At 37.8% G+C, this 19188-nt stretch overlaps 2 protein-coding genes across 3 annotated transcripts in view; one reads left to right on the forward strand and one right to left on the reverse strand.

Moving 5' to 3' along the window:
- cenpp (centromere protein P) overlaps window positions 1–6149 on the forward strand; it is a 69159-nt gene extending 63010 nt beyond the window's left edge. For both annotated transcript variants that reach the window (XM_058759626.1, XM_058759627.1), the window contains exons 7-9: window positions 5145–5224; window positions 5421–5512; window positions 6009–6149. In XM_058759626.1, the coding sequence (XP_058615609.1) occupies window positions 5145–5224; window positions 5421–5512; window positions 6009–6127 (291 nt within the window). In that variant the 3' untranslated portion in view covers window positions 6128–6149. The remainder of the gene's footprint in view (window positions 1–5144; window positions 5225–5420; window positions 5513–6008) is intronic.
- A 2344-nt stretch (window positions 6150–8493) lies between these two features.
- Window positions 8494–18721, reverse strand: ippk (inositol 1,3,4,5,6-pentakisphosphate 2-kinase). Its single transcript, XM_058759621.1, has 13 exons — window positions 18503–18721; window positions 15895–15954; window positions 15251–15346; window positions 15103–15169; window positions 14550–14671; window positions 12092–12181; window positions 11747–11805; window positions 11264–11336; window positions 9969–10248; window positions 9535–9670; window positions 8998–9100; window positions 8802–8881; window positions 8494–8710 (listed from the first exon to the last, which is right to left on the reverse strand). The coding sequence occupies exons 1-13, from the start codon at window positions 18581–18583 to the stop codon at window positions 8506–8508; spliced, it is 1452 nt and encodes a 483-aa protein (XP_058615604.1). The 5' UTR covers window positions 18584–18721; the 3' UTR covers window positions 8494–8505.
- Between the last annotated feature and the right edge of the window lie 467 nt (window positions 18722–19188).

A 19188-nucleotide genomic window follows, 5' to 3' on the forward strand; every position in this document is an offset into this window, starting at 1 on the left:
ATCATGCTTTACGTGACCTAACTGTTGTGTAATAAGATTTATTTGGCACGGTGAAGACTGTGTTCCGGACTAGTTAGTGTATTTTTACTGTTAGAAATATTAAACTCTCACAACAGATATGCCATTGTTATTTTATTCATTTATCACAATAATGTTTTATATTTTAGGTCATTTGACATTAAACGAACTGTTCGTTTGTTGTGACTAGAAGGTTTGATTCATTGTCTGTAGACAAATAAATATGTTAAATACAAGTTGTGCAGTTTAATAGCCATTCGTTATGAAGATTTGTCGGTAACGCTTTACAATAAGGTTCATTAGGTAACATGAACTAAGAATGAACAATACTTTTACAGTATTTATTAATGTTAGTTCATGTTAATTTCAGCATTTACTAATGCATTATTAAAATCACAAATTTTGTTTGTTAACATTAGTTAACGCACTGTGAACTAACACGAACAAACAATGAATGACTGTACTTTTATTAACTAACATTAACAAAGATTAATAAAGAGTGCAATAAATGTAGTGTTTGTTCATTTTATACATTAACTAATGTTAACAAATGACACCTTATTGTAAAGTGTTACCGACAGCAAATTAAATTTAACTTGATTTTTATGAATTAAAGTATTCAAAGTTTAAATCATAAAAAAGTAGTGCAAATACTCTTTTTGTACTTTAAAGTTTGACATTTGTAAATAACCTTGAAGAAACTCCTGTCTTTAATGAGCAGAAATTACTCCATACTTTTTTTTTCTTGGGTTAAGTGCGGACAAACTAGCAGATGAGTTTTTGAAATTTTCCAGAGCTTTCAGAATTAAACAACCTCCAGATTTTTTGAGATGCTAAATTGCAAACACATCCAGCCTTAGATTAAAGCTGATACCACTCTTACACGACCGAATGTGGTGTTGTTCCTTGCAACGTGGTTACCTGGATGATCCACAACTGTTTTTTTGTTTTGAGATGGTTGTTCATGAGTCTCTTGTTTGTTCTGAACAGTTAAACTGAGCACTGTTCTTCAGAAAAATCCTCCATGTCCTGCAGATTCTTCAGTTTTCCAGCATCTTTTGCATATTTAAACCCTTTCAGAAGTGACTGTATGATTTTGAGATCCATCTTTTCACACTGAGGGCAATTGAGGGACTCAAACACAACTATTAAAAAAAAGGTTCAAACATTCACTGATGCTCCAGAAGGAAACAGGATGCATTAAGAGCCAGGGGTGAAAACTTTTTGAATTTGAAGATCAAGGTAAATTTTACTTAATTTGTCTTCCTGGAAACATGCAGGTATCTTCTGTTGCTTCCGAAGGGCGGTACTAAATGGAAAAAAATGATATTTCTACAAAGTAAGAAAAATTTGGACATCTTCATCCTGTTCAGAAGTTTTCACCCCCCGGCTCTTAATGCATCGTGTTTCCTTCTGAAGCATCAGTGAATGTTTGAACCTTTTTTAATAGTTGTGTTTGAGTTCCTCAATTGCCCTCAGTGTGGATCTCAAAATCATACAGTCACGGTTGGAAAGGGTTCAAATATGCAAACGATGCTGGAAAACTGAAGAATCTGCAGGACACTGAGGATTTTTCTGAAGAACAGCAGGCAGTTTAACTGTTCAGAACAAACAAGGGACTCACGAACAACCATCACAAAACACAAATCAGTCGTGGATCATCCAGGTAACCACACACAGTATTAAGAACCAAGGGTTATTTTAATAATTTCAGCTATTTTTTTGTCGTGTGGACTATCTGTAAACATCTTTTATGTAAAATATCTTACTCAGGACAGCACTAAATAAAAAAATAACATGCATTTTGTATGATCTCTCTTATTTTGTCAAAATTATTCACATTTTCACAGATTCTGCAAGGGGTTCACAAACTTTTGCATGCCACTGTAAGTAACCTACGAGTTATAATGTGTCTGTGGGATCATTTTGAACAATTTACAAATGGATTTACAGCCAAGTCCTCGTCAGTCCTTAGCGACAGAACTGTAAACAGATGAGTTTTATGAGACATAGATCAAAAGAGAGTTTTACTGTAGTGTGAAATTAATGGTGTAAGATGTTTCAGCACCGTAGGATGTTTTGACTTGCCATCAGGTAATGACCGGAGTTCAGTGACTCAGCCAGCTGGAATGAACAGCTGCGACTGTTCACTGTTTGAACGACTGTGCTTGAACTTTCTTTATACATGTCGCTTGTCTTAATTTTGCATGATTCATTGGTGTACTTAAAGCCAAAGGAAAAATACCATCTTCAGTATTTTTCTTCAAAATAAACGTACTTGCTCCGCCTCTGAAATGGCTTTCCTTTTCAGATGACGCTAGCAAGTCAGTCCCATCCTTTCTAACTACCTGTCCTACAGAAACCACGTTTCGACATTAAGTCCCTCCCTACACACTCTTTTCATGGAAATAAAATGGTTCTAAAATTGATTCCATCATGCATCTTGTTAAGTTACGAGGATTGGACGTTCTTCCAGTTCTGTTTGGTTGTAGACCCAACCAACATGACGTTCTTTTCTTAAAGAAACTCACCAGAGGATGTTGAATTTAGGATGTCTTTAAAACAAAAAATCTCTCTTTCCACAGATGAATTCCATTGGTTAGAATGGTCTGTATAATATCACGGACCATTTGAGATGTACTTTGAGACCCAGAAGACTATTTCACACACATGCCTTGCACCATGATAATGTCTGTCAAAAGGCTGGACTGTGTTTTTTCGTTGCGTTCAGACATCTCTTTCCACTGCGGTAATGTCGGTTTGCTTCAGCATCTGGTTCAGTATATTTCCTTATGGAACTTTTAACATAATGGAAGATTTAATGTTGTGCCAGAGAGCTTAAGCACTCAGCAGTGGCATGTGTGTAGTCAGCGGTTTTGAGTTTCTTTCCTTTTAGCTGGGTACCTCAAAATCGCCCCCGAGGCATTTAGATTAACAATTCAGTTTCATCCGCTGTTAACAAACCTTGGTGTAAATTAAATAGTGATTTAATCTGTGCAACCCGTGGATTGAATATTCAACTTCAGCGTTTCCGAAAATTTACTTGGAGTCCGAGAATTGCAGCTTTTCTGATTTCTCTGGTCAAGTTTTTAAACGATCCAACACATCCAGACAGTATTGGCCTCTGAACAAGCCCAGAGACTCTGGTTGTCCTGTCTGGTGTTTTAATAACTGTTGACAGAGATCCGTGGGGAGTATAACATGTCGCTCCAGGATCAGACAATAGAGGTACAGAGTTCAAATAATGGTTGGGTTGTGTAACGGATGCTAAATTAATGGCTTAGTTCAAGGAAGCCTTGAAGCCTTTGTTCAGACCTCTGTCACGTTTACCGAAAATAGTGGTGTCTTTTAAATAACTGTTAAATGTTTTAGGTTAACACATTGACAGAAAATGCTTCGTGAAGTTATTTACAGTATTTATGGGAGTGGGGGTTGAAAGTCTTGGCAAATGCTTTAATTATATGCTAGTTTTCCCAAAGCAAAGCAGAAATATTTGTATGTACAGAGGAAGATTTGTAAAAGCATGCAACAGCAAAAAAAGTTTTGCATAAGAGCCCATTTATAGCTACATATTTGAACAAAATGAATTTAATCTGTGCCAAAAGTGTGTAAGAAATAAACTGGAAAGAATACAGTCATTGTGAGTAAATACTAATTATATAACTCATTGACTGACCTGAATCGGTGTGTACGTGTAAAAATAAACATTTGCAAAAATGTAAATGTCTCGCTCTAAGAACGTAACAGTGTTTAGTCTTCACAAGGCCGTAAGGAACATCACAATCACAAATTCAGACAGATTTCGAGATACTCTTTAGAGAACGTCTCAGTGTTTACCAGAGGAAACATCAAGTTAATGGTGTAACTGACAGCATTTCCCAACTGTGTAATGTGGGAATTGGGAAAAAATTCTGGAAAGTTCTGATGTCCAATGGGAAAGTCTGATGGGTTTAGGATTTGTGACGTCTTTGTTGGTTGATTGTGCGAACATGGTGTGAATTATCATATGTTTCTAATTACCTAGTTAAAATGCAGGCAAATGAGGAGTTAAATTTAAGAGCAATTTAATTAGACGTTGTAATTGCTTATTAAAACATACTGAGTATCTGTGGATGTTTTAATATGTAATTAAGGGACGGGGTAAGTGAGGGTATAATTTCTAACTGTATTTAGTGGTTTCTGCAAAAGACAGAGAGATGGAAACGTTTTTCTTTTATTTTATTATTTACTGTCAGTATTAAACGCTTCTGTTTATTCGATCTTCTCTTCTGTGGTTCGAAGTCCTGAAGGCATGACTATTAAAGGTCTTCAACTCAACTAATTATTAAAAAACACTTGGTGTATTAAAGGAATAGTGCACCTAAAAATGCTGTGTATTTCTGTGGAATATTCTGGATTCTTTTTCAGTATAATCAAGTTAGATCTATTCAATGCATCAGTTATCTAATTTACGAAACTGATCTGAATGATTCATTAATGAATTAGGTTGATCCAGTTTTCAAGTTCAAGTTACTGCCTCAATGATTCAGTCACAACAGTTAACAGCTCACTGCAGTGAAAAATTATCAGTGAATAATGAATTTTGGAGGTCTGTTTCTTACATAAAAGTGTCATGTTACTTCAGAAGACTTTTGAATTTACATGTATGCATTTAGCAGATGCTTTTATCCAAGGCCACTTACAAAAGAGATTTTGAGACCTTTATGTTGCTTTTTGGTGATTTTGGAGGCTAAAAGCCCTTGTCCTTGTTCACTTTAACTGTATTTGAATATTTTATTATGTAGTTGCCAGGACGTTTTTGAAAAATTCTCATTTTGTGTCTCAAGAAAGAAAGTCAAAGCCCTTGACATGGGGGGAATAAATCATAACGCTTTTGAGTCATTTATTCCTGTAAGACATCAAAGCTCTGTGCAGACAGTCTCAGACTGTGACTTCAGTGTATTCTTGCCTTGTTATGGAGCAAATTCCAGTTACAATTACGCAAATCTCTAATATGTAAAGTTCTCCACATATTTTGTTCGTATGTGTTTTGTTATCGGCCGGTGTTTTGGAACCAGGTTGCTGTGGGTCAGATGGAATCTGTCGGGATTTTGATCCCTTTAACAAACAAGCGGTTTGTTTGGCAGGAGAAGTACCCAGACGTGGTCAGCCTTCCAGAGGGATGCCGATCCGAGCTCATGATTATAAGAAGTCCTCAACTTCCAGGGTAGGTTGCATCAGCTAAGACAGTGAAATGGAAACTGCGGTACGTAACTTCTGCTGTTTTCCATCTGTTGATGGCACATGAAACATAATATGTCAAGTGACTACAAGTTCCTGTATCTTTCTATGATGACCATGACTGATATCTCCAGTTTACATGCTTGAAATATAGAAAGAGTCAATGGCTGTATGTTTCTCAGGATCTCCATGACCATATTCTGGAAGATCGATGTGTCCATGGAAGGAGTGGTAAAGCCATCGCTCGAGCTCCTGCTGAAAATGCCAGACCAGGGTAAGATGAACTGGGTGATGAGTGAAAAATAGATTATGTAAGGGATAATGTTGCATCAGGGTTAAACAAGTTTATCCTGCTTATTAAATAGATTAAAAGTCTTTCAGGACTCGACAATAAGGACTACCCGATGGCCTGGGGCCAGCATGAAGGACGCTCGGGACAGTAGACGGATTTGTCACGATATAATCGATGAAATCACGAGAAAAATTTACTTTTGTTAATTTGAGATGATGAGAATTTAAAAAAAAAAAATAGTTTGTGATCACAAAAAAACTTTCGTTTTGTCGAGATCACAAGAAAATTAAGTTGTGGTGAGAAAACAACTTTCATTATGTCAAGATCACAAGAAAACAAAACATTTTGTGGTTGTAATACAAAATTGGCACGATTGACCAATCAGAATCAAGTATTTTATTATTTTACACTTGCATAATTCATAATAGTGACTGAGAATGTGGTACAGTGATCTAAAAAAAATGTATTTTGTTTTCAGCTCGGGAGTTTGACACCAAAAAAGTGATGGAAAACGGCTCGGATTACTTTCAGAGCCTTCTGCGGGTTCTCGGGGCGGAAGCATCTATCGAGGGCTTGATAAGAACTGTGTGTTTGTGAGAAGTCAAGAAATAAGCCAACGCTCACGCCAGGGGAGCTTCATATCTAATCTTTTTATTCAATATAAACACCTGTACAATCACCCGTTAGGAATTACATATTGATGCCACCTGTACGTGCCAATCATTTTTTACGCATGATATGCCCACACTGTATGGAAATATACATCATTAGACAAGAGCTAGAAAAATAAATAATTTTAAATACAAAATGTTTGACAGCAAAATCCACTTTGTATTTTCAAATCGTTAAATTTTAACATTAGATTCCATCACAGAAACTGTGATCTTCCTTTCTTTTCTTGCTTAATAACAGAATTAATGTCCATTCCTACCTACATAGTGATTATAGATCTTTATTTCATTAGAATAAGACAATGTCACCACCTCAGACTCATAATATCTCTGGTTCAGAAGGGGAAAGATGTTGTTAAAACAAAGGCAAATACTGCAATGTCTGCTGTGGAGAAACTGCACTTTTCAATCAGTTACATCATAACACATCAACACACGACAGTCAAACAAACGCCATCAGTTGGACGACGAAAGCGTTTTCGCTCACAGGTAAGGCGTATTAATACTTCTCTTTACACCATTTCACATTAAGACAAAGGGGAGTGTGAACACAGTTTGGCAATGTTAAATGTTCATCCATGTAAAATGCAAACACTGTACGCCTGATGGGAACTGCATTGACGACTTTGAGTTAAGCAAGCCGACGCAGTTTGCATCACGCTATAAGAGGTAAACAGAAGCGTGAGCGTCACTCACGCCACAGTACATTGTAACAGTAATATTCCCCATAATAGAGAAAGGCGACCATGAGGTGCGATCTTTAGTGTTAGGTACACCTTAAATCTGCGCAAACCGTCTTACTGTGGTTGTTTGTACGATCAAAGACGCCAAACTCGCAACTCGTGTAATGTTAAATCAACACTACCATTTCGGTGGCCTATACTGCTTCTCTGAAAAAATTTAATAAAAACGCTGTTCATCACTGTTGGAAAAACTGCTGGATCATCCTTTTTCTTGTGCTAACAAAAACTGGCGTACTGTCCATCTTTGGTCGACTTATGAAATATGTCTGGCTCTGCAACCAATTACGGCCACTAAAACTAAAGCCAAACGTAACTGTAGTAGCGTTCAAGCTGCAGGGGATGGATTCCTCTTGGTTGTTTTCTGCTCTGAGATTTCAAAACAGATGACAACCAAGCATATCAGTATCAAACTCCAAGACAAAGCCATCGTTGACAGACACACAGGTGATTTTTCATTTTACAGCAGTTTTTCCTGGTAAAAAAAAAAGTGGCGTTTGATGTTTGAGATGATGAACTAGCTTTAAAGTAGTTCAACCAAAAATTTACACACCATCATGTCTGTACTGATGTTTTCCAAACTTTTGAAGAATCATTACGTAACTTTTGCCACACAAAAGCTGTAAAGCTCCAAATAAAGCACCATAGGACTTGGGCACTGTATTTCATGTCTTCTAAAGTCATCGAAATTTCAGTCGTCATTCACTTATGACTGTTCAAAAATGTTGCATTCTTTCACCATACCTGGTCAGAATGAACGAACGAGCTGCATAACGATTCAATCAAACAGGTTTGCGATGACATGAGGATTAGTAAACAATGGACAATTTTTTTTTTTTTTATTGTGAGCCATTCTTTAATAAGACACTTCGATTTGTATATAGCAGTTATGCCAACCGAGCATACGTTACAAAAATACACTTTCAATAGCGAGTAATATCATTAGGCTTATCTTCTAATTTAATAAAATCTATTTTACGGGTAGTGACGGTGTTATCGCGACCTCATTCGCTAGCATGCAACAGGTCTGTGCTTGTCAGTATAACTCCCGCTACGGTAGCTCGCCGAGGGTCAGTGGTTTGAGGAGCTCTAGGGATGTAGTCGCGCTAAAAACTCAAGTACTTGTCTGTTTTTGAATTCCAAACTGCCTGTACAGCGACTGCAGAGACGGCCAAGCTGATGCACGGTAAAACGTTCATTAGGGAAAATCGCTGTAAGCCACTTTTGGCACTTGGAAACCACAGTAGCGCCGCTGTGTGCGAGAAACACCCAACAGCACTGCACAAAAACACACACACACACACACACGTCCTTCCATGTCTTTCCTTTTTACAGCCAATGACTGACTCATTCAGGTATTCTGTGCTTCAGGAGACCAGCCCCAGTGAGAACATCACCCTCAAAAAGAAAAACATTAGGTCGCTCTGGCAACAACTGCGAACGCCAACTTCATGTCGCAGAACGCAGTGGGAGGGCAAACAACTAGACAGACAAGCAAACAAAATTATATCACTATTTCAGCTTCACTTCTAGGCATTTCCCAAGCAGCACTTGTAGAGGTGTCTCATACAGCATGGAAGAGCAGCGTGCATTCCTGCCTTTCCTTATATAGGCTGGAGGGGGGCGGAGCTTGCGTGCTCCGCAGGTAGTAGTTGACGATTTTGGTGTCCAGCTTGTACTGGTGAGGGATGCCTTCATACGGTTTGGGGTCCAGATCCAGGATGGAGACTGAATACGTGAAACGAGGCTTCTCCAAATTCAACTGGTGTCTGGATCCAAAGCAAACGAAAAGTAAAATGATGGCAAATGTCAACGAAGATAAGTCAACCAGTGATTTTAAAGGGGCGAAAACTAACTTACTCCTCATCTTCCTCACAAGGTGCAAACGTGATCATGATTGAGCAGTCTTTGGCAGTCATTGCGACTCTATACTGATGAACCTGGAAAGTAACATCTTAATCGTTATTTTTTTTTTTTTTTTTGGAAAAAGATTCTTAATTGCCACCAAAATACATTCAGACTTAAACTTCTCAGCATCACATGTTCACAGTCTTACCTTCCCAACTGCATATTCTACAGAGCCGTCATCTTCAGAAAGACAGTTTTTCACCGTGTCCATGAAACTCTCATTATAAGGCCCATCTATCTGCAATCGGTTTCTGGAGATACAAATAAGGGTTGATTGGATGTTAAAGTGCCTTTAGGCAAGTTTATTCATAAAGATGATGTGGCTTTGCATGGACATCACGTACGACCAAGCTGCACAGTACCACCACGTGGCCGCAGTGCCTCATGACTTGACTTGAACTACTTGTATTCACAAATGTGTCTTTTGCTCCACCTAGCGTCTGTTCAGTCTTTCAGGGAAAGTAACAAGTCTTACAATTATAGAATGAAGTATATGATAACTGCTTAGGATTCATCAACTGTTCTGAATTTTTATAAAATGCTTTCAGTACATGTGAACACTGCAGAGATATGAAGTATTTGCCCAATATAAACTTTACTCAGCAGGAACAAAACGTTCTTGCATTGGAGTATTGATCTGATAAATCAGTAACGTAGTACTCAATATCCCTGATTAAAAATTCACCTTTCTTTCGGGAACTCTTCTAGATACTGCTCCACGCGTTTGTACAGAGGGTAGATTCCTTCAATATCCAGGTTATCCAGCATCTGGACTTGGAGGATTTTTGCGAGGACACTGTCTTTAGGGAGGCCGTGGTTACCTGTGAACACATGAAAATGAGTTCAACGTCTTCTACAGGTCTTGCATAACAGATTTATGACTACTGTCATTTCTATGCCGCAATAATCTGACCTTTTATACACCCCTTAACGTGTCATTTGTAATGCAGCTGATTTTCTTAAACTGTGTCAAGCACTTTTGCTCCAGTTCACTCCTACGCATATATCGTGACTCATCAGTGAAGAGATTTCCATTGCACTTGTTCAGCAATATTTTGAAGGACATAAAACCATGTTTCGCCACTGACGGCCATCCAAAGTCACTGGTAAAGTCCTCACCGTTGCGGAGTAGGTCTCTTGGGAAGGGACTCGCTTCACAGTGCGGCCTGCTCTCGGACAGGTGCACCTTCCTGGGCTCTCCCGAGCGATTCGAGTCCCCGCCGCTGAGCAGGGCGGAGCAAATCACCTGAATGAACTCATTCAGGACAGCTTTGCCAGGCTGGTGGCCGTTATAGAGGCCATTATTATGAGGGAAATAAGGCCGAAGGTGCTGAATGAGATCATTCAATTCGGGTTGCTGCTTGGCATCGTCTTTACAGCTAAATATCAACTCTCCACCCTGAAAAAAAAAAATGCGAGAATCAATTAATTAATGCTACTTTTAGATTTATCAACCATTTCTAATAGATTAAACATATATATACATATATGTATGTGTGTGTGTAGTAGCTAAAGTTTGAATATTGGATTTTCTTTTTCCCCAGCTGGTTAAGCTAGTCACAAATCCAGGTTAAGTTGGTGATCAGCAAAGCTAGTTTCAAGCTAAAAACTAACCAAAATGCCTCTAAAAGCAGTCTGACTGGGCTAGGAGATTAGTTAAGACCAGTTTGCACTTTTTTTTTTATTAGTACTATGATAGTGGTACTTCCAAGTTAAAGAAATGTTCTAGGATAAATAAAAATTTAAGACCCATTCGCACCAAGGATAAAAGCCATTGCACACGGAGTCCGAAATTTTCGCACGTTGAAAAATAAATACGACCTCACGTTGTGTCAATCACGTTTACACGCTGCCTCTGAAACTTTCGTCCGTCATTAAAAAAAATAAATAAATCGAACCGGGTTCGATTTTCTGCGTTTTTGAATCCGTAGCAAGTATTTTGATAGGAAAGGATGACAAATAGAAAAAAAAAATCGAAAAAGCGCATAAGAAAATTTCGGACTCAGTGTGCAAGGACCTTAAGTATAACGATAAATGTTTTAATAATCATTCTAATTCTTGAATAGGGAAGTTCACACCACAACAATAACAATATTGTTGGAATCACTTTCAGAACGATTTATTCCAACGATTGAATGATAAGACGTCAAAACTGCAGAAAGGACACACCAATGGACGCTAATATAGTTATCGTTCTTGGTGTGAATGAATTAAAACAGAAGAAAGGCCAACTGCGAATCAGTATGCGTGGCATCATCCCTGTCAGTTACATTTCGAATGCTGAACATTCTATCAACGGAAGCCGAGGGAAGATTTTAAAACTTGAATCTGAAGTGTAAAGTTCCAAAAATAGAAATTTGTTTAGAGACATTACACCATTCGGGACTGAATTAATTACAGAAATTCATATTTACCTGAAAGATTTTCAAGTTGTTTTGTGGTTCTTCTAACAGATTCTTCAATGCAACATACATTCGCTGTTTGCTCCTGGAATACAAGATATTGAATAAGATTTGTGTGTGTGTAAAATCTCTTCACTATTGGCACTAAATTCTTTGCATCTCATTTTGATTTCGACATGACAACACAATTTGAGATTATCTGGATCAGCACATCTGAATCTTATTTTTTTAGCATTTCTGTGACTCAAGCAGCAGTATATAACCTTCATGCATTATAGATTGTAGGGCTGGTCTCACAGTGGAAAGGTGAGTCACAACTTTTGCAAAAATGTTGATCTCGGCTTTAACACAGGCCAGTGACGCAACCAGCTTGGTGAATGTCTTTGCCACAGTCAGTTAGGTTTGTTAACAATGCTGGCTAAAGGTCGTACCATCAGCGAAAGATACAAATCCAGCTCTGATTTCCTGCACTGAGTGGCTGAAGCAGTAACTCACCCTGAGAAGAGATCCAGAGGGCAATATCTGCTCAATCGCTTCCACTTCCCATTGGCTAACTGTAAAGAACAAAACGTGTTACTGTAAACTTTACAAATAGTGATGAAACTCTGGGATTGAAACTGATTCTTGTATTTTCAGCAACATAAGCTCATCTTCTGTAGCCAAACCTCACAAAGAATTGATTATATGATAACGTAGAGTACAAACAGATGGCAGGATGTTGACACTACACTGCACCATCCTCTTTTTCTTTTTTTTTGTTAAAGCAGAAGTTTGCTTTAATAAATCTGGCTTCACTTCTATAAAGGTTTGGCAACGGCTAGATTTTCAATTGGTACTTGCCTTGTAATGCTGATGCATGCAGAATCTGCAAACTTTGCGCTTGCATTCCTTGGTTATGTGCCTTGAAAAGGGTAGAAATCCACATTTTGGCTAAGGGGAAAAGGAGAACAATGTAATTGTATCTCTGCATCTTGAGTTACACAATGACGTGTTGTGAATAAGCTTTACGTAAAGAAGTTTAGTTGTTTTTATGAACACAAACAAGCCTTTCAGATCAGATTCACACCACCTCCCTCTGTTTGTTTGAACTGACCATGTGATTAAATTCCACACAAACAGATTCAACGAGTCATTCAGCTACTGTGGTCTACTTCCCCAAGAACAGACGTACATACTAACTAAAAACAGTTCTTTGTTATGAGACTCAGATCTTGCAGTTTAACAACTGTCACTAATCCAACTCTAGAGCGTTTACGGCATGAAGATAGAGAAAAACGTATTAACAACTGTGAGTAAGTTCAATGACCAGACATGCTTAGACATGTGACACCAAAGTCAACGCATTCAAGGCGAGGTTCTTGGCACACTTGCATACAGCTTCGAAAGTCAATGTTTAGGAAACGTGGGTAAACAATTCGGTCACTGTCATAATTTTGAGAAAAACTATAAATTAAGATTATTATAGTTTATTCTTCATTTACAATGAGTTTTAATGTACATTTTTCTTGTGACCATGTGAAGCAGTTATTCATTTAAAAAGTGCCCCTATCATGGGTTATGAAAGGTTCATATTTTGGTTTTGCAACAACAGGTTGACATGCATGCAAGGTCAAAAAATACTTGCGATTTCTTATACTATACATTTATTTTTACCTTATTTACTCAACGACTCCCAAACGATTCGCTCAGTGATTCATTTTTCCAAACCCCTCCTTTGCGTGACGCTAATCCGCGGTGATTGGTCGATTTCATTTAAAGCAGAGAGCAGTGCTGCTTTGTGTACAGCCGTTACCGGGGAAACAGCTATTTTTAACACTTCAAAAGCAGCACCTAGTGGCAACAAGTGGGCAGGCAATATGCCAATGTTTCATGTTGACGTCAACATGTTTTCATTCACTTAGAGCTGTGTTACACACTACATGAAAGGTAACTTTCAAAAACCCCATAATAGGGGCACTTTAATGATGATCAAATGATGGAGAAGAAGGTTGAAGGAATAGTTTGGCCAAAAATTTGCTGAAAATTTACTCATTCACAGGCTATCCAAGATATAAATGATTTTTTTTCTTTATCTATACAGATTCTGAGAAACGTAGCATTACATTACTTGCTTACCAATGGGTCCTCTGTAGTGAATGGGTGCCGTCAGAATAGGTGCTTTCGCACTGGAGGAACCTTTTCATAGTTCCTAGAACTATTGGTGGAAGTTCCCGCTTTTTGGCGTGTTCACACCGCAGGAACTAGGAATGGTTTTAGTTCTAGGAACTCCATTTGGGGGAACTAATTTAGCTCCTACTTCACAGTAGGGTTCTATAGGAACTACCAGTGATGTAAGTGTGTGCTGATTGGTCAAACGCATATGAAACACCAACTACCTGGCATTTTAGGTATTTAGAGTAAAAATATTCACTCCACGAACATGAAAAACGGCGATAATGGCATTTACCTGTTGTCTACAGCCTTGTGTTCTTTTCTCAGCCTCTGATAACACTACAAGTTGTCATAGGAGATGTAGTCAGATCTCCTTTCAATCCTCCTTCAATATCACAAAACCCACGACACACAACAGAAACAGCTCCAAACATGACGTCCTCCATTCACCAGACGTTCCTGCTGCCAGTGCGAATGCAACCAGGAAAACGCCCCAAGGGAGAAATTGGTTCTCTAGGAATGACCCTGCTGGCTAGTTTCTAGAACTATTCAGTGCGAAAGTGCCCTTCAAAAACAGTTTAAAACAAATATTTTGACAATGCTTTTTCATTGGAGGAAGCGTTTTGGATTATGGGCTGGTATTTAGGCCAGAAGTGATGGTTTAAAGTTAAAACGTCTACAAACATACAGCTTTTCACTTCACGATATGTTAACTGATGGACTGGAGATTGATTACTTGTGGATTATTGTGATGTTTTTATCAGCTGTTTGGACTCTCATTCTGACGGCACCCATTCACTCCATTGGTGAGCAAGTGTTGTAATGCTAAATTTCTCCAAGTCTTTTCTGATAAAGAAACAAACTCTTCTACATCTTGAATTGCCTGAGGGTGAATACATTTTCAGCATATTTTCAGTTTTTGGTGAACTATTCCTTTAAACCAGACATACATCTAAACATCTGGTTGAGCTGAATTATTGCATGTAAATGGTAAATTATGCCAAGATTGTGGTAGTTTGCGCAACCTTGCACTCAAAACCAATGATTAAATAGTAAACATCGCAACTGCATGTGCAAATTCCCCCACCAACATGATCATAACAGTAGTGACGTGTTGAGACCATGTCAAACTGAACATGGAGTTCACCTTAATCTCAACGCAGATTGGAGGTCTGTGGTCTCTGAGGTGGTGGAGGGGAAGTTGGGTCAGGTTGGGAAGGCATAAACCACACCCACTGAATGTGTCCATGACCTTGTCACAGCGCAGTTCTGCGTGAAGAAAAGATCACAACACCATCACGCAACATCAAATCCGGTCTACAAAAGTGACTGCATCTCACACAAACATGTTTAGATTAACAACAGGCTCAATTTTTTAGGAGATGAAACTCAGGAAAACATATCCATTTCAGATTTTACCCCAAAGTCGTAGAAAATTTTTTTGGGGGATTTTTGCATAATGAAAATTAAGCCCATCTAGGACATTTTTCCTACAAATTGTCATTACCATAATGGACCAGTATGTTTTACTTTTGAGGTTTTTAGTAATTTCCATTCATCTCAATGCTGAGATTACTGTAACACAAGGATTTTGCAATCAAAAAAATACATAACACTGTTGGTTTTTGGGGGGACATTACAACGTCACTGCAAACAAAACTCTTAATTATAGCCAAAAAAAGAAAAAAAATCATTCGTACCAGGTCGTTCTTGTTGGACCTTTAGCGACAGCTGTCTCACAAAGTCCAGCGGTAGTTTAACAACCTCCTGTGAACATTCAAGCCATTATTTTCGTCTCATTTGTTGGGTCACGGCTTGTGTTAAAGCAATGTAAAAACTGTAACTTACTCCACTGTGAATGTATTTCTCCCCCAGTAAAGGCTTCATGACATATTTACTATAATCCACGATGTTGAGGATGTGTCGAAAAGCTTGTTCTGCGGTCTGGCAGGAAAGAGGTAGGAAAATGAGCCAACTCTATACCGTATGTCAATGCAAACAGACCAAGACCAAACATTTGAAGCATATTTGCATTTACACTGTTGCAGATACTCTTCGTACCAAGAGACGCAAATAACTTGAATACAGTACAAGAAAACACACAGAAATATTATGTTTAACCTTAAACATTGGAAATTGTTGACAAAACTACACTAAAATTGAAAGTGACTATTTACGTCAACAGAACAATCGTTTGTGCATCAATACTTAAGTTACATTGATGGAAACGTGTCAAATTATACAATGGTAAGTCATAAACACAATCCATTTTTCCAAGTATTGCCAATATTTATCATCTGTAGACTTAATGAAAGTCTTTCTTGCCATCTTTTGAATATTGGTAGCAATATGCATCCAATAAATCTTTGTCGGAGGTTTGGTCTGTAACCATTTTCGTGTTATAGCTCTCTAGCTGGCTTCTAATAGTATCGTATGCTGGAGAAATTTGGGAAGTAATAACGTTCAGTAGTGTCGATTTGGGGAAGTTTTACCTGTCGTGTATGTGCAGAGTCTTCAGAGGGAAACTTCAGCAGACGAAGAACTTGACAGTGCTGTAATAGGAAGTAACATTTAAAAACAGATATTACACGAGTCATTTCACACGACTTTGAAAGCTGTATGTATCCTTGTCTTATTTTAGTTCAAAAGGGAATTCTTTGAAATGGGTTTGCCTGTGTGTACATTACAACAAATACTCCATCCACTCAGCTGTAAACTGAATACACATTACGTTTTTCCTAGAATGCTCTTAGACATAAAAAGGTCCACAAAGGTAAAGGTGACATCATTGCAGCGTCTGGCGGATTGTTTTATGAACTGATGCAACCCGATGGCCGCTTAAACGCAAATGCAGTTTCTAAACACACTTGCTTAACGCTTACAAAACCTACTTCTGCCTCAAAAAGTGTTAAACATAAAAGGATGAAGCTCATAAGTAAATGACTCATAATTCACATCAAATATATAAAGAAAAATTAATTATTTTACACATTTTTATAACAATCAAGTACAATTTCTTTAAATCAAAAAAAAAAAAAACCCAAAAAAAAAAAACACAATTTTCATTCAAGATTGTTTTATTTATTTTTATGGGCTTTTTTATGGATAGGACAGTAGACAGAGACGACAGGAAAGCACTGGGTCGGCAGACGGAGATGGGACGGGAGAGGGGAATCAAACTCGGGTCGCCGTGAGTGCAGTTGCGCTCTATGTCGACGCACTAACCACGAGGCTAGTGGCGCTGACGAGATTGTTTTATTTTGAATCAGTTTTTAATATCTTTCATTTTAGTTTTACTTAGTTTTAGTAACTTTGTTGTGTTTTCATTGTTTTTAGTAGTTCTTGTAAAACGTCTATATAGTTTATATTCATTTTTACTCCAGTTTTAGTTATTTTAGTACTTACATTTGAATTCAAAGAAAATTAGAAATGTTAGCTAAATTTATTACCTATAATAACCCAATTATAATACAACAATGAAAACCATCTTGTCCAGACACAATTATTTTTGTAATAATAAAACTTACCAATTAAAAATTGTTAAATACAATTAGACTTTAGAAAATGTTATTTATATAAAACGTACTTTTTTTTTTTTCACGTTACAGTAAGGAATTTTATTACTCCAACAAGAACTTCTAGGAGAAAGTGTTTAATTGTCACCAAAAAAATTACAAGAATTTCTTGTAGTATGGCCTGGACGTTAAACCCATTCATATGTCAGTGTGCATCCGAAATGCCTTAACAAATAGTTTTATAATACCCAACTCATTCAGACTGATTTGATCAAGATGATGTGGTCCAGCTTGTACTCCAAGAATGTAAAACCAGACCACGCAACAAGACAAAAATCCACACAAGAGTGTGGGAGTGTGAAAGAATGTCAATAAACAGCGAATAGAAACGGACAAGCCCTTGAAGGTCTCTAAAATTTGGATCAAAGCTTCACCCATTTTCCCCACACCCAGTTTTGACACAATTACATCAACATATTGGCCAACATTGTCTCAGGCAGCTTCCTGTGATTGGACGCACAACTCCATGTTGTAATCTGTAATATAAATCCAGCGCGTTTATGACTCCAAATGTTTTTCTGGCTTGTTTATGTATCATATGATGGTACGGATGATCACAAATGAGCTGGAAAATCAGACAAAGGTTAATCCGTTTGCGTATCCTTGATCTTAACTAAACAGGACCTTGATATTGCCATCCTAGTGACAAAATGAGTCAACTACATGATAAAACTAACTGATAAATGAATTATTTACATGTAGTTTCCATTACTTAAAATACCTAAGACATAAATTATGACTCAGATCTTATATGCAATGGATTTTATTTAGAATTTCTCTCCTTTGTCCAAATATCGGAGAGTTTCAGACAAGAGTTTAGTGCTTAAACCAAGTTCTAGCACAGAAAGCAATACCTTATGACAATATTACATTGTTAAAAATTCATATGCCCTTTTTAGTCACTAATTGTACTTTTTTTTCCCAAAGAAGAACCATTGAAAGTGATCAACATCTAGCTATATTCCCACTCATCATGGTGGTCTAAAAGCGGTCTAGACCCACATTATCTTTCACCCAATGAAGGGGCAACTGTTAAAGGTTTCCAATCTGGACTTTGAAGCCTGGATGGGGAAGATGTTAAGTGTATATAATCTTATCTCCAATAGAGACCCAATTTTAGATGCTCAGAACCGTCCAGAAACTAAAACATCTCCACTGACCATTCATTCAAATGGCTCTCAGCATTACATATCCTATATATGCCACTGAAATAGTTTAATAAAGTTTCGAGCTCATAGAGTGGGTGTGGCACGGGTAGCACACATGTCACACATGTAGTACATTGACTTTTATCAATGAATCCTGGTTTAGCCTGCTAGGTGGCTATTAGCTTTAAAGCCATGACAATGCCCTTTTAAGACAAGGAAGAGGTTTATTTCTGTCTACTGATGGCATAAAGCGACCAAACTTTGTGTTTAGGTCCTTTCCAAGTAGTTTGAATTGATTTCCTGTTGACTGAATCCGATTTGATTGAGTTTATATGAATCTTGGCTAAGCTAAGAGCTAGTAACTATTGAACACTAACCTGCAAATGAGACACGACCAGGCTCTTGTTGCCCTCCCCGTGATATTTCCAGTCGTTTTCGTCCATTTTATCCAGTTCCATACCCCAGAAGAACCGTAAACTTATGGGGGTTTTGGCGCAGATTTGATACTCCGGACGAGATGATCGGGGTCAGGCGCAAAACTTCTGGAGGATCCGCGTCTGACACACCGACGGGTGTAGAGCCACTACCGCTTTCGCGAGGACACGCCCCCTCCGCGCTCTCATTGGCCAGGCATAGGGATTGCGGTTTCCCATTGGTCAGAAGTGTTTGTCATAGTTAAACTCGTCCGCTGATTGGATGCTGAAAGTGACAATCAAATGGTCGTCCTCTACTGAAGGCAGTTTATAGTCTGCATTTATAAAATGATGTAATGAACGCATGATTGCTGTTTTCCTTCCCTTTTCTGTTCGCTTGCACATGATTTGCTCGGAGAAAACAACAGAAAAACTCAAGACTCGTTATAATTATATTAATCTAAAAATAAAATTATATATGTAAATGTATATGCAATTTTTGGATTTATTGAAAATAAGTTACATTTATTTTTACCTGAATACTTTTCAAAATATACATCTTATATGAAAAATTATAGACTATATCTATAAAATTTTGCCATGAATTGCTGTTTCTCTTCCCTTTTCTGTTTGCTTGCACATGATTTGCT

This window comes from Onychostoma macrolepis, chromosome 22 (genome assembly GCF_012432095.1).
Source record: "Onychostoma macrolepis isolate SWU-2019 chromosome 22, ASM1243209v1, whole genome shotgun sequence".
NCBI lineage: Eukaryota > Metazoa > Chordata > Actinopteri > Cypriniformes > Cyprinidae > Onychostoma > Onychostoma macrolepis.